The sequence below is a fragment of the Paroedura picta genome, chromosome 1 (assembly GCF_049243985.1).
Source record: "Paroedura picta isolate Pp20150507F chromosome 1, Ppicta_v3.0, whole genome shotgun sequence".
In the NCBI taxonomy this organism is placed as follows: Eukaryota; Metazoa; Chordata; class Lepidosauria; order Squamata; family Gekkonidae; genus Paroedura; species Paroedura picta.
In genome coordinates, this window is record NC_135369.1 from 81,337,532 (window position 1) to 81,353,074 (window position 15,543).

General features: G+C 41.7%; 1 protein-coding gene across 24 annotated transcripts in view; it reads left to right on the top strand.

Moving 5' to 3' along the window:
• RGS7 (regulator of G protein signaling 7) overlaps positions 1–15,543 on the top strand; it is a 248,923-nt gene that overhangs the window by 214,785 nt on the left and 18,595 nt on the right. For all 24 annotated transcript variants that reach the window (XR_013232604.1, XR_013232603.1, XR_013232615.1 and 21 more), the window contains 4 exons: positions 4,018–4,116; positions 8,206–8,267; positions 8,590–8,700; positions 10,105–10,230. Coding sequence is in view for 19 of the 24 variants with exons in the window: in XM_077345052.1 (XP_077201167.1) it covers positions 4,018–4,116; positions 8,206–8,267; positions 8,590–8,700; positions 10,105–10,230 (398 nt within the window). In the remaining 5 variants the exon portion in view is untranslated. The remainder of the gene's footprint in view (positions 1–4,017; positions 4,117–8,205; positions 8,268–8,589; positions 8,701–10,104; positions 10,231–15,543) is intronic.

Below are 15,543 nucleotides of genomic sequence, written 5' to 3' on the forward strand. Positions count from 1 at the left end.
TATTATTATATTTATTGCCCACTGTCTCAAAAACCTATCCCCCCCTAGATCAGACAGCTCCCTCTCTGTACCTCATGGGAATAATCTGTGGATATGGGCAATCCAGTACCAGATGATCATCTAACCTGTAGGGGCCCATCTGATCACTCGAGCGCAGGCCTCAACAAAAGACCCAGTGGAAGAGCTCCATCTTGCAGGCCCTGCAGAACACAGAGCACTCCTGCAGGGCCCTCAGTTCTTCTGGGAGCTCATTCCACCAGGAGGGGCCGGGAATGAAAAAGCCCTGGCCATGGTTGAGGCCAGGTGAACCTCTCAGGGGCCGGGTACCACCAGCAAGTTGGTGCGCACAGAGCGTAAACCTCTGCGGGAGGCATAAAGCGACAGGCAGTCCCTCGGTTATGTGGGTCCCAGACCACAAAGGGCCTTAAAGGTCAAAACCAGAACCTTGAACCTGAGCTGCAAATGGCAACCAATGCAGCTGCCTCAGCACAGGCTTGACGTGGGCCCTCCCAGGTGTACTTTTGAGGCCCCTAGCAGGTGAATTCTCTACCAGCTGCAATTTCTGGGTCAGAAACAAGGGCAGGCAAGCATAGAACGAGTTACAGAAGTCAGTTCTGGAGGTGACTGTTGCATGAATCACCATGGCCACATGCTCTGAGAATAGGTAGGGGGCTAGTAGCCTCACCTGGTGTAGCTGGTAGAACACCTGGCAGGCTACCCTTATGACCTGTATGTCCATAAAAAGGGAGGCATCAAGGATCCCCCCCCCCAATTCCTTGCCTTACATCAAAGTACACTTATTCCTTGCCTTACATCAGCACACTTATGGGGTTAATAAATTATTTCTAAAATAGAAATATGTTTACTCTTAACAGTTACAGTTCCTCAGTGGAACAGGCTTCCTCGGGAGGTGGTGAGTTTTTCTATGGAAGTTTTTAAGCAGAGGCCAGATAGCCATCTGACAGAAATGCTGATTCTGTGAATTTAGGCAGATTGTCAGTGGCTTGGCAGAAGGGATTGTGTCCATGCCTGGCTCTTGTGGCCCTTTCTTGCATGCCCAGGGAAATGCTGATCGCCACTTTGGGGTCAAGGTGTAAATTTCCTCCAGGCCAAATTGGCCAGAGATTATGGGGAGGGGGGCATCATCTGAGTATGGAATTGGGGTCACTGTCGGTGGGCAGGTAGTTGTGAATTTCCTGCATTCTGCAGGGGGTTGGACTAGGTGACCCTGGAGGTTCCTTCCTACCCTATGATTCTAAGTTTTGCGTATGTGAAGCATAAATCTTTCTAGAAATACATAAAATTCTGCTGACTAAATCATTGTTCAGACAACTAAAGTTCATATTCTTTAAGCAGTGTACTGTTAGAGCTATTGACAGATCTATTAATGCATTCCTATGAGAATTAGTGTAAGGTTATAATTAAGGGGAGACATGTTAAGTTGACAGCTGTCTCCAACCACGAATCAAATGTCTCTATTCTTCTCACCAAGAATAGGAACACACTTTGGTTACATTCAGATGTCACATCATTATCAAGCCAACATAAAATCTGAATGTGCATGAACCCATCTGGAGCTGGACTTGCACATGCATCTCTTTTCCTTTCCATATGAAGCATGATGAAAGAATCCTGCTTTAAAACTAAATGCAATCTACAAATTATGTAAAAACGAAGGGTTTCTGACTACATCAGGATTAGTTTGTCATATACACAAGCTAGGATTCTTTACCAGGGTTTATTCAAATATTAGTCTGTTTAAAACTCAGTCTGGTTAAACCATATATCCGAATATGCACATCATGGGTAGCCAAAGTTAGTTTTATACTTCCTTCATAGTGTGTAAAAATGTGCTACATCCTTTCTCTCTTGAAACTGTTATAAACTGGCAGCACAAAAATCCAGACGCAATAGTGCTGTCTGTATTGGTTTTTGCTGGTGCTGATTACAGGTGTGGGGGATGATTTAAATCAAAAAACAGTGTGGTGAAAAGAACCACTCATCCTCTCCCAATATAGTGCCTGTCATTAATAATTGATCGGAAACACGGGTCTCCTGTATTGTGTCTGTTGTGGCCCTATGGCCAGACACATACGTTTGTATTCTTCATACATAGTTCTGGTAGAATCTCCGGCATTTTTTGTTTAAAGGATCTGGAGAGCTTGTTGGCCACCAGGTGGACAACACTGAGCCAGTTGGTTGATTCAGGCAGCTTCAAGTGTTTATTTAAGGTTCCTACTAGTCCACATCATCCTTAGTCCTCACAACCACCCATTCTCTAAAAATTTGGCATGATGCTTAAAGCAAGTCAGTGGTAACTTAAAACATTGTGCAGCTGCTAGGACCCCAGAAAGGTTCACAGTTGATCTCTTGTCCACTGCCTGCCATGTCTATCTTGGTGATGGCAGCAGTGGTTGTATTGGGACTTGCTCCCACCCTATCCTTTCACTTTTTCGGAAGACGGTATATACAGAACATCAGTTAATTGTATCTGATCACTATCTGGAAGGAGGAATTCCATGTGAGCCACTGGACCTTCATGCTGGAAACAAGGCAGGATATAAACACAGTGAATAATAAGCAAACCATGAATTAAATGTGAAGAATTTCTGGCATGATTACATAACTGTTAGATGCAGCAGGGGAAAGGTTTCTTGTTTTCTTGTAAGAAAAAATATCTGCTTTTCAGTTAAGTTTTGGAATTTTTAATTCAAATCAATAGTCCCCCCACACCATCCCCCCAAAAAAACATTTGTCTTCTGGCTTTTAGCACTCCTACATACCAGGCCTTTCAAAATAAGAGTTACAGGTGAAGTTATAGACAGCATTTTAAAGCTACTTTTGTCAATAAATTAAAAAAAAAGATCTTTGCAATGAAGGTATAAAGAAGAACAGAAGACTAGCAGCCCAATCCACGGGCTAGATAATAGGTTGGTAGTAGGATTTAGTACAAATGCTAGTCACTAGGTTGTAATGACATTTTGGATATGATATGTGTTAATATGTTGTGCCAAAAATTGACATTAGTCATGTATCAAGCGTCTAGCATGCACTGGTGAACTATACAATACATTATGACACTGTACTTCTGTGTTTCCATTTTCTTCTCCCAGCATACTCCGAATGAGAAAAAGAGCTGTTTGTTTATCAATAATCTCCCCCCATTTTCTATCCTTCAATCACCAATAAAATATGAACTTGATCAAATGTAACTGTTGCAATGTTACCCGAATCAGCCTTCAGGGATCCCTCATTTAGAGATGATGAACACTGATGGACATGTCCTCCTTTCATCTGCTGTGGACTTGATGTGTGGCACAATGCTCCCCACCACTTGTCAGGAACACTCAGCTAACAGCCACTTTACAGATTCACACTAATCTGTAAACCTTTTCTATTCCATGTGGTAATGGTGGTTGCATAATTGCCTCACCACATATGGTTAAAATATCCACAGATGGCAGCTTCTTTTTTAGGGTGCCCTCTCAGGGGTGGGAGGGATTGTTTCCATGTAGATTTGATATGGTGTACTCTTTACCTGTTCTTCGCCTTTTTTCTGTTGCACCGTGGGAAGACTGCTTCCCTCCGCTGTCTGATACAGGGCCCTTTAAACTGGAGAAAGGGAGAGCCTGTGAATGCAGGGCAGTAAACTATAAGATAACCACTAAAAGAAGTGAGATCAAACAATGATTGACAGAAAATGAAGAGATAACCTAACAATACGATCCAAAGGAAAAGAAAAACATGTCTGAAACACCTACATCAGACTTATCCTCATGAGATGGTGTAAGATGAAACTGTAAAGCTACCTAGAATCAGAGAGCTCACTAGAGAATAGGTTGGTGATCTGCATGACTATATAGTCACCACAAGACATAAGTAACTTGAAATATTGAAACAGGTCTTGAGAAACTGATGTACTGAATGCTTTGTTCAAATATATGTGCATTTAGGATGGAGACACAAAAGAAAGCACTGTCTACATACTCATTTCTCTTTTTCCTTGTTTATGTACAGTCTGTCTATGGATTACAAAATGACATTCGAAGTCACAGTCCCACACACACGCCAGTGCCAGAAACGAAACCACCCACAGAAGATGAATTGCATCAAGAGGTTTGCAAGTGTCTAAAAACTGCATTAAACCAGTTCTGAGAGGGAAAAAATGTATGATAGTATCTATTTATCTACCCATCCATCCGGTTGCTTAAATGAAGCCTCCAAAATGTTTCAGATCTAGAGAACATATTTATTTTCAATGTAATTCCTTGAAATGCAGACCTATGGGGGAGAGAACCTAGTTGGATCTTTGTGGGCACAAATGTACATTCATGTTTCTGGGCATTAGACACACACCGAGAATAGGAGAGGAAAAGAGGAAAAACCCCCCAAGGTTTTGTTTCACACAGTAACATTTTCCTAAAAATCTCCGAAGAATGATTTTGATTTGTAAAGAAATTTAGCAGTTGCTGACAGAAACTGACTCCCTACAGAATTAAGAACAGTTATAGGATTGCATTAATATATATCCAAGCTGTGGCTGCAGCTCTGATAGAAAGGCTTAGAACAGTGATTCTCAAATGATCTGCTGTTGGTGCACCTGCAGTGTGTTGCCATGTATTGGGGTTTTCGAAATTATTATTACTTTTAGAAAAATTCCCTGATATGGGCAAGTCAACCTGCCCCCTTCCAAAGTGGCCAAGGAGAGGACTGGAGGAGGTTGGAAGGGAAGGAGTTCCAGCCATTCAAACCATTGGCAGCTGAGGCTCTTCTCACATCTGTGTTGCTGGCCACTGAAGTTGTGTGCTGAGTCCTTGTGGTTGGTTTGGTGGATGAGTCAGGGTCTTTTAGGTTTTTGCCTGTGTGTGTTCTAATAGAGGTGATAGAGGGGCCTGCCTTGGCCTAGATCCCCTTTGCTCCTGGGGCCTCGATATTAGGGTCGAGCGGCCAGGAGAAGAATAAGGTTGGGCAGGCCTTGGCTGGCTCAAGGGCTCAGGAGAGTGGGTGGTAGAGGGACCTGCCTCGGCCTAGCTCCTGTTTGCTGCTGGGACCTCTATTTGGGGGCCACACATCCAAGAGAAGAGTGAGGCTGAGCAAACCCTTGAGCAACTCTGGGGCTCAGGAGAGAGGCCTGCCTTGTCCTAGCCTCCATCTGTTGCCAGGACCTCTATTTTGAGACCATGCAGCTAAGAATAGAGTGAGGATGGTCTTGGGGGGTGGGAGAGCAGTAGAGGAGCCAGGAGATGGATTGTGAAGGATGGGCTATAGGGAGGCCTTCCTTAGCCTAGCTCACATCTGCTGCCAGGGCCTCAATTTCAGGGCCATGCAGCCAGGAGAAATGTGAGGCCAGACTTAGAGATGGATTTTACAGGATGGATTCTATGGCATTGTACACCACTGAGGTCCCTGTTCTCCCCAGTCTCCATCCCCAAATTTCAAGACTTTCTCAGCCATAACCTGCCCCCTAGGGTTGCCAATTCCCTCCTGGCCTTCGGCAGGAGTGCAGGTGTAGGGCTGTCAGATACAGGTTGGGAAACTCCTAGAGATTTTGGGATGGAGCCTGGGGAGAACAAGACCCTCAGTGGTGTTCAGTGCCACATACAATTTAAGGTGACCAGATTTTAACACTGGTAAAGCGGGACACCATTGAACGAGGGGGGGGGGGTCCTTAATTAAAATTTGGTCTATATGCAGCAAAAAATTTTTTCACAGAATGCATAGAACGCAGAAATAGTAGTATAATATATATATATATATATATATATATATATATATTAATTTCAACATAAGTACAATTTGCCAGGTGCCCCCAGATGTCCCTCCAAAAGTGGGACAATCTGGTCACCTTAACATACATTAACTCTACAAAGTAGCCATTTTCTCCATGGAAACTGATTTCTGTAGTCTGGAGATAAACTGTAATTCCAGGGGATTCCCAGGTCTCCACCTGGAGACTGCCATCCCTAGCTGAGAGCTACTATGCCTGGATCCAGTGCAAGGACTGTGCACAGCCTGCACAAGGATTCCTTTCTTCCCAGGTTTCCCTTTGTCCTGACAGCTATTTCCAGCCTTGGGAAATATAGTCTCAAGGTCTTGCTAGGATTCTCAACCTCCCTGTGGTGTCTGGAGTGCTCCCAAAGTTACACAGAACATATCCCCTGAGCAGAATTGCTGCTTTGTATGGTAGACTTTAGGACAGCTGAGATGAATGCTTCCTTGTTTTGCTCAGGAAAGGTACTGTGCAAAAAATGAAACCAACCTCATTTAACAAGGATTTTATTAGTGGTGTCATGGACACCATAAACCGGTGAGAGCTTTTAAAAAAAATCCACTTCTGGTAATGTGTCACGTACAGGGGGCATGGCAGCGAGGTGTAGCCAGCTAACATCACTTCTGATATGCTTTGAAGCCTGAAAAAACTTTCAGGCCTGCTTCCACTGCCAAAAGGTTGAGAAAGGCTGACTTAAATCTTATGGTGCTGTTTTGTCAGCACAGCAGCAGCTCCTTAAACAGAAGGACTTTTGCAGAGAATGATTTCTGTTGATGGTCCCATGGCCAGGTCCCATTCCCCCCCCCCATTGTTCCATGAGTTCCATGACATGAAGAAGCAAGATCTCAGGAGGCAGAAAAAAGGCAATGGTGAGGGGGGATACAGGGAAATTGCTTTCTTGCAGTGCAACTCTATTTCCACTGCTTGGGATCAAAACCAAAACCAAATATAAGTAACTTGACTGGCAACAGCTGACATACTATGGCCTCCAGGGCAATCAAAAAGGCAAACCACTTTCCATGGAAACCAGCCAGAAAATATCAGAAAGGGGTGAAAAGGCAAAAACACATCTATTGTTTTGTAACTTTCAATGTCATCTGGATTAAGATTACCTATTTTCAAGGCCAAAACCTTTTCTTCAGTGGCTATTCCCCTCTTCACATCAATCAACAATAATTTTTCTTCTATGTAAGCAATCACCTTTGTATATACAGTATTTGCTGGCGTATAAGACTGCTGAAAAACATGCCTCCAAGTGGGGGGGGGGGTCGTCCTATACGCCAGGTGCACTTCAGTTGGGATAGACATAGCTGCCCATAGTGGCCCATAGTACTGTAATGTAATGTAACAAACTCTATATTTTGAGTGGAAATGTTGGGGGGGGGGGTCGTTTTATATACCCAGTCGTCTTATATGCTGGCAAATACGGTACATTGGCCAAAGGGTTCATTCATCTTTTGGAGGATCTATGCGTCGTTCAATTATAATCTGGACCCTGTTTTGGCTCCTTATACATTTAATTTTACTATCACAGCCATATATAAGAAGTTTGGAAGAAGGTACCTACTTTTTACTGCAAACAGATTTAATGATTGATATAACAAATGACATTGAAAGACAAGACAAGAAATGTATTTTCGCCTTTACACCACTTTCTGATTTTTTCATATTATGGCCTCCAGTAGTACTTCTATAGTATATCGGTTAAGTGCGAGAGTCATACGCTGAGGAATTCCTAGTACAGATTTTACCTCACAAAGTTACCATTCTTCAGTCCCTCATCTACAACAGAGAGTTGAATGTCCTACCTTGTAGAGCTGTTGTAAGGATCCTTGAGATAATGTTCATCAAGTGCTTTGAGCAAATGCTGGGTGCAATGACAGTACTAAAGACTCAACCCAGATCCTGTATCATTCAAAAAATGTTGGCATTGTGTGCACTATGCTGTTGTCAGCAGCGCCTTGGCGCACAATAAGCTGAAGTTAAACAGTGGGAGAAATTTAAGCATGTGAGATGTAACCCCTGAGCTTCCAAACTGCTTGACTCTGTTTCAATCATGACATTACATTCTCAGTACAAAATGATGGATGGAAATACTTTTCAACTTTTAAGTCATGATCTATCAAAAGCTAACCATATTTAGTCTTACAGATATTATCTGAAAATACAGCTGAGCAGTTATTTTGATGCAGAGCCAGTTTGGTGTAGTGGTTAAGAGCCAGGAACTATGATCCTGAGAACCAGGTTAGATTTCCCTCTCCTTCATATGCAGCCAGCTCAGTGACCTTGGGTCAGTCATAGTTCTGTCAAAGCTCTCTCAATCCCACCTACTTTTGATCTAGGGAGAGGAAGGGAAGGTAATTGTAATCCACATTCAGACTCCTTCAGGTAGCGAAAAGCTTCTTATATTAGTCTTCTGTTTTCACATTTTATAGATAAAGTATTGGCAAATACAGCTAGACAGACATCGGTTAAAAATGTCAAAAGTTGCAGAAAGGTGAGTACATGACCATATCTTTTTCATTTAAAAAGCTGATTGTTTCAATTGTATTAAATTCATTGCTAGATACTAGATTGTGCAAAACCAAAGAGGGAACCAAAATCCAACCTGAAGTCAGTAACCCAAAAGTTGAGCTGCAAAACAATATTAAAAAATCATTACAAATATTTATTAAACAAAGTTCATCAATAATATATTAAAAGCAAAGTAAAATCAACACATATCTAACTGCACATGACAGAATACACTGATTTAACCTTGGACAATTGGGTTTCAGCCAACATTCACTGTACAAAAATGTCAAATTATGTTTTTCTAGTCTGTTAGCTTACACCGAGCAGTATGTGGAATATGATCCATTTCTTGTGGCACCTGATCCATCTAACCCCTGGTTGTCAGATGATACCACTTTCTGGGAAGTAGAAGCAAGGTATGTTACATGAATTTGTTTTTTAACGGGTTTTCAGATTGCAGTGGCAAACTCTGTTTTTTTTTTTTTTACTTATGTGCTCCATTTGACTATATGAAAAGATCCTATGCATATACATCTGTATAAACATACAACTCTCTCCACTCATTGGCCGGCCTGTTTTTTCATGGTTTCCAGGCTCACAGAGAAAGTTGCATATGTATAGACTCAATGCACAGATTCAAATAAATGCAATGGTTTAGTGTGCCATTGTTCCCTGCCTACCCACCCCTACCCATGTGATCCTACCCCATCCCCCATGTTTATTCCAGTCCCTTCAAACACCTGAAGAAAGCTTTTCTTTTCAGTTCAGCTGAAATTGGTGAGACGGGCTTTTCCAAAGTCCAATCACATTCCTGACTACCAATCCTGATGGAGAGGAAATCAACCCATGCTGAATGTTGTTGTTGTTGTTATAATTATAATAATAATTATTTGATTTATTTCTCGCCACTCCCTAAACAGGCTTGTGGCGGGTAACAATAGTCTTAAAAAACCCATTAAAACTCCCATAAAGACTTAAAAAAACATGTTCTAGTATGTTAGTAAGGAAGTGAATCTCCTAGCCAGTTATACAGCAGAAAGAGGGTACCTGCTGTGCATTAGTTGTTTGATTAATATCAGGAATGGGCATTACCACTAGTGTTGTACAGTTGTTATCATGAAACGAGAACTGGGCAAAAATGGGAATGAGTAAGGTAGCATAAGTTGAAGGCATTTCTTGTCACAGTACCTCGAAAGCATTCCAGATCCCTCTGCATACAAAAGGACGGGTACCGTATCACAGCCACTTGCATGTTAAAAGTAGCATGCGAGGACATTCTTCTTTCCAATGTAAAGTAATTTTATTCACCAAGTACCTTAAGAACGCAAGCACAGATCAATTGCTTTTTGAAAGATGTACTGCTTGGCGTTAATGTTTACCGCTTTCGATAAATCTTGGATTTAGCTGCAAGAATTCTCTCAGGGCCACTTCATAGTCTGCATGTCCTCTTCTGAAAAATAAAACCAGCAACAAAATAAACATTCTTATCAAATATCGCATATGACAGGTTAGACATGTTTCTATTCCAGATAGGCATTAGCTTCCTGTAGGAAAAATAGTGTGTGTGGCAGCCCCATAGACCAAATAACTATGAAATACTAACCTGAATCATGGAAAATTAATATCAGAACTTTAGGGGATATGTAGCTGATGGACTACAAGCAGTGGCTGGACAGATACTTATCCTGGATGATTTAGGTACATCCTGCATTGGGTTGGGCTAGATGGTCTGAATGGCCCCTTCCAACACTATGGTTCTATGAATTAATCTCAAGAAAGCCTTAGCTCTGAGGGCACTCTTCTCTCTCCCCCATTTCCAGTAAAGAGCCAAATCAGCAAAGGGTAAAGCGATGGGGCTTTGGCATGGATGAAGCCCTGAAAGACCCTGTAGGAAGAGAGCAGTTCCTTAAATTCCTGGAGTCTGAATTCAGCTCAGAAAATCTGAGGTAAGATTATCCCTACTTTGATTTTCTCCACTACTGATTTTGTTCTGACACCCAGTCTTTATGAGGAGGATCACACAGTCTTCCTGAGAAACTGGCCAGATGGTTTTGCTAGAGATCATTATCAAATCCTCCCATTAGTCAAATCTGCCCATTTGGTATTCTTCCCCATTCTGAAGGTGTTTTGAGAAGTCTTTAGATCACTTGGGTAGAGGAAATGTTATTTCTAAGTTATGGATATAACAGAAGCAGGGATTACTTTCTGATTTTTTTCATCACCTATAGGAGCCAGTATAGTATAGTAGTTAAGATTGACAGCCTCTAATCTGGTGAGCTGGGTTTCATTCCCTGCTCCTTCATATGCAGCCAGCTGGGTGATCTTGGACTATTCACAGTCTTGTTAGACCTGTTCTCACAGAGCAGTTCTGTGAAAACACTCTCAGCCCCACCTACCTCACTGGGCATCTGTTGTGTGGAGGGGAAGGGAAGGGGATTGTAAGCCACTCTGAGACTCCTTTGTGTAGTGAAATTTGGAATATAAAATAAACTCTTCTTTTCTATACAGATATCCTATTCTATATAGATATCCTGTACAATCTATATCCTATTGTTCTTGAAATCATACCTTTTAAAACGTTTTCATTAGATTTTTCTAAGAAATTTATGAAACAGTTCTTTCTGGATTATTCTGTAATGATGGGGGAATTCGTGGGCTGCTACATCAGCTATTGCTATTGAGACATCCTCTTAAATATCCTTAATTTACACTTCTTTAAAAGCTTTATTTTTATTTTTGTAATTTCCGCACTCCAAAAAGCCACCCTTAAGTATTCGGAAGGAGCTGGGGCTCAGGGGTAGAGCTTTTCCTTTGCATGACAATATTCTCAGGTTCAGTCCCTGAAGTTAACAACCAGGTGGTAAGGAACGTGAAAGACTTTGGCCTGGGATCTTGGAAAGGTACTCACAGAGCTGACTACAGTGACCCTGATAGAGCAATGGTCTTGGTATAAGGCAGCTTTGTGCATACATGCAAGCATATAAGACATGATGCAATAATACATTGAAAAACCGCTTCCAGACTACTTTACCTGATGTATTTTCTTGTGTCTCCAATATTGCTCTCCCCCCACCCTCATATAAAGGTACTGGTCCCACTTCCCTTGTGCAGTAATGCTCTGCATGTTGTTGAGCTCTATTCTTTTACCTTGGGATGCACCCTGCTAAGAACAAATCCCCATACAGACTCATTTAGTGGCAGAACTGGTGATAACCTATTTGTAAACCAACATACAACCTTCTAGGGATGCTGAATATCAAATATTCCTTTTAGACAAGAATTCTATTTGTGTATAGAATAAAATGTTAATTGACAGTGTCAGTTTTAAACATTTTTAAATATTAAAGGCATTGTGCGTTCTCTTTGCATAACTAGGCACCCAGGGTTGAACTGGAAACAGTCTCAATGTAGACTTCTTGACTTTCTCCCTGTATCTGACTGGACTTCAGATCTCAGCTTATTATCTTATCTGCACATTCAAACTCTGGGTGGGAAGACTGGGAGGGATCTCTAGATGTAGAAATGGATACCACTGGTCTCCTATTGTAGGTCCATGCACAGAGAATCAACTTGAGAAGGAAAAAATAGAGCTCTCCATCACATACAGTGCAGATCCTTTCCTATGAATCAATAAGACTGACAAAGGGATTGTATACTTAGTTGAGTATATACCACAAATATCTTCATCAGCATGGGCTTTACAGAAATTAAATTTTCTGTTAATTTCTTATGACATGCAGATCAAGAATGTACAAGGGATTGGTTCAGTAAATGTGCTGCCCCATCTAGAATACTGCTTTGTCCAGTCACAGACTTGCTTGGGTCCCAGCATCTTTGGTATGCTCTGCTGTACCCCGTCACTTGTGTCTCAGCCCTCTGCTCCAAGTTGGTCAAGAACCAAGAGGTCATAGAGGGTGTTGCCAAGAAGTGTTAGAGTCCAGATGCATAAGTAAACATACTAAACATTTCACTGTATACAGCCAGGCTCTATGCTATAGCTGCATTTCTTACAATCCTAGAAACAGAGATTCTCCCCTGAGGAATCTACAACAAACCCTTTTGGAACTAAAATATCCACTTGGTGAAGTCAAGAAATAGATTAACAAAGCCAGAATGGTACCCAGAGAAAACCTGTTGCTACTCTGTAGACTGAGCCAAGCCAAATGCACTGCTAGAAGCTATAGACATGCAGACTTGAGACAGAGCACCATGAAGGAACATGAAAGGTGTTTTCCTCATCCTTATCCATGGTTCCTCTATATATTTGTGAAACAGCCTGGGGGGTGGCTGTCCAGGTTGTAATAGGGCCAAACAGAGTACAGCCAGCAAAGCTGACTGCACCCTGATTGGCCCTGCCCCTGCAGCTCCTGCCCGCCCATCCCACTTGATTCGGCTGTGAGCTGTGGCCCATAGCTACCTTAAACTGCCTGGCCAGGGGAGGGGGCCCTTTCGAGACCCAAATATAGGATCCTATATTTACAAGAGTATCTACATTCTTTTCTCCTGGGATGGGGTACAATATGGAGACACAGATTTTCACATCTTGTCCATCCAGTTCCAGAACCTTGATACTGATAGACAAGGTCTGTGCCATATTTCCCAATGTGTTGAGAAAGAACTTCAGTTGAGGCTCCCATATGTATGGACTTTCCTGCTGCCTGTGACTTCCTTTCTGGGACCAACCAGAATTTAGGGTTCAGGTTGCAAATCTCCCACCTAGTTGTCTGACTCTTGAGTGATCACTGCAAAAAGTCTGGATTAACATTGTTTAGCTCACCAAGGGAAAGGTAGGAATAATTCATCCAGGGCACTGGGCAGTTTAACCAAATGAAATTGAGACTGAGTTTCCTCTTAGCTCAGTCAATGAACCTCCATTCTTAGAATGTAAATTGGGATCTAATTGCCCCATTCCAATTGATAATCCTTTTCTAACATTGTGGCAAGTTCTTAAAGAAATGGGAATACCAGAGCATCTTATATGTCTCTTGAGAAACCTATATTCAGGTCAAGAAGCAATAGTGAGAACCAGGCATGGAATCACTGATTGGTTCAAAATTGAGAAAGGAGTTCAGCAAGGCTGTATACTGTCACCTTGCCTGTTTAACTTGTATGTGGAGCACATAATGAGAAAGGCAGGGTTAGATGAGTCACAAATTGGGATCAAGATTGCAGGGAGAAATATCAACAACCTCAGATATGCAGATGATACCACTCTAATGGCAGAAAGCGAAGAGGAACTAAAGAACCTTTTGATGCGGGTGAAGGAGGAGAGGGCAAAAGTTGGTTTGAAACTCAACATCAAGAAAACGAAGATCATGGCATCCGGCCCTCTCAATTCCTGGCAAATAGATGGGGAAGAAATTGAGCTAGTGACAGATTTTATTTTCCTGGGCTCCAAGATCACTGCAGACGGGGACTGCAGCAAAGAAAATAAAAGACGCTTTCTCCTGGGGAAGAAAGCTATGGCAAATATAGACAGCATCCTCAAAAGCAGAGACATCTCCCTGCCAACAAAAGTGTGTTTATTCAAGGCTATGGTCTTCCCAGTTGCAATGTATGGCTGTGAAAGTTGGACCATAAGGAAGGCTGAGCGTCAAAGAATTGAGGCTTTTGAACTCTGGTGCTGGAGAAGACTCTTGTGAGTCCCTTGGAATGCAAGGCGAACAAACTGGTCAGTCCTAGAAGAGATCAGCCCAGACTGCTCCTTAGAAGGTCAGATCCTGAAGATGAAACTCAAATACTTTGGCCACCTCATGAGAAGGAAGGACTACCTGGAGAAGAGCCTAATGCTGGAAGCGATCAAGGGCAAAAGAAGAAGGGGATGACAGAGAATGAGGTGGCTGGTTGGAGTCACTGAAGCAGTTGGTGCGAGCTTAAATGGACTCCAGGGAATGGTAGAGGACAGGAAGGCCTGGAGTTTCATTGTCCATGGGGTCGCGATGGGTCAGACATGACTTCACACCTAACAACAACAACATGTACCAGCTAAGATTTCCTCTCAAACATTCTGTCTTTATTTATTTAATCATTAGCCTTCTAACCTGTCACTCCCAGACCTTTCTAGCAAAGAACTAGTCAAGGACACTAAAATGCACATGAATTTTTAGACTTGGCAACAGGATTCGCATTATGTCTAGTGATGAGGGAATCATTGATTTTCCATTCATGTCCCAGAACTGCCACCTGGGAATGAGGCTGTTGACCTACAGAGGAAGGCTGACTATAGACATGATAAGCATGTTTTATATCTTATCCAGCATATATTGTATTTTTTTTGCCTCATTTTCATGACTAATCTATTTCATCCATTGGTTCCTCACTTCAGCTTTCTAAAAAGATGTACATGATTGTTGACAGAAATGAAGCAGGCCAGCATAATACTCCAGAGAGATGTGTCTGTTTTTCATTTGTATCATTTGTATTGGTACTTGTAGATCTTACACCCACTTATAGTGACAACTGTGTAAATTAAGCATGAATGAGACAAAGCTAATGGCTATCTTAAAGGCCATAAAAAGTGTAAGGTAGCCACAGTGCCATGCTGCCAGTCAACAGAATGAATTTTCAAAAGCTTGACTCCGATTACCACTAATTTAATCATTCTTTAAATACAACCGGACTTGGATGAACAGTTAGTGAAGCCAATTCATTCATTTCTTGCCATTCTGATATCCTTGTGCATATTTTTTACATAGTGGATGCCCATTATGGATAAGGACATCCCTGTTACATAAAATGGCAGTTGAACAAATACAGAACATATATATATATATATATATATATATATATATATATATATATATATATATATATATATATATATATATATATATATATATATATATATATATATATATATATATATATATATCCAGAGCTGCATTCACTAGTAAAATAAGAGGGTGCCCCATGTATGCAAATGTGCAAGGGAGAGCCAGTGCAGTTGTAGTGGTTACAGTGTTGAGATCTGGGAGACCCAGATCTGAATCCTTCCCTCTGCCATGGACACTTATGTCGTGACTTTTGGCCAATCATGTACTCTCAGCTGAATCTACTTCACAGAGTTGTAATGAGGATAAAATGGAGGAATGGGGAGCTTTGTATTTATTTATTTGTTTGATTGATTTTTAGGTAGCCCCTCGCTGCACAGAAGGCTTGGGCAGCTTATATCAGAGGTTTAATGCACAGACTTAAAAGCACAGTTTAAAAATTCAAAACCAGTAATTCTACTCATAAGAGTAGTGCTCCCATGGATAAAT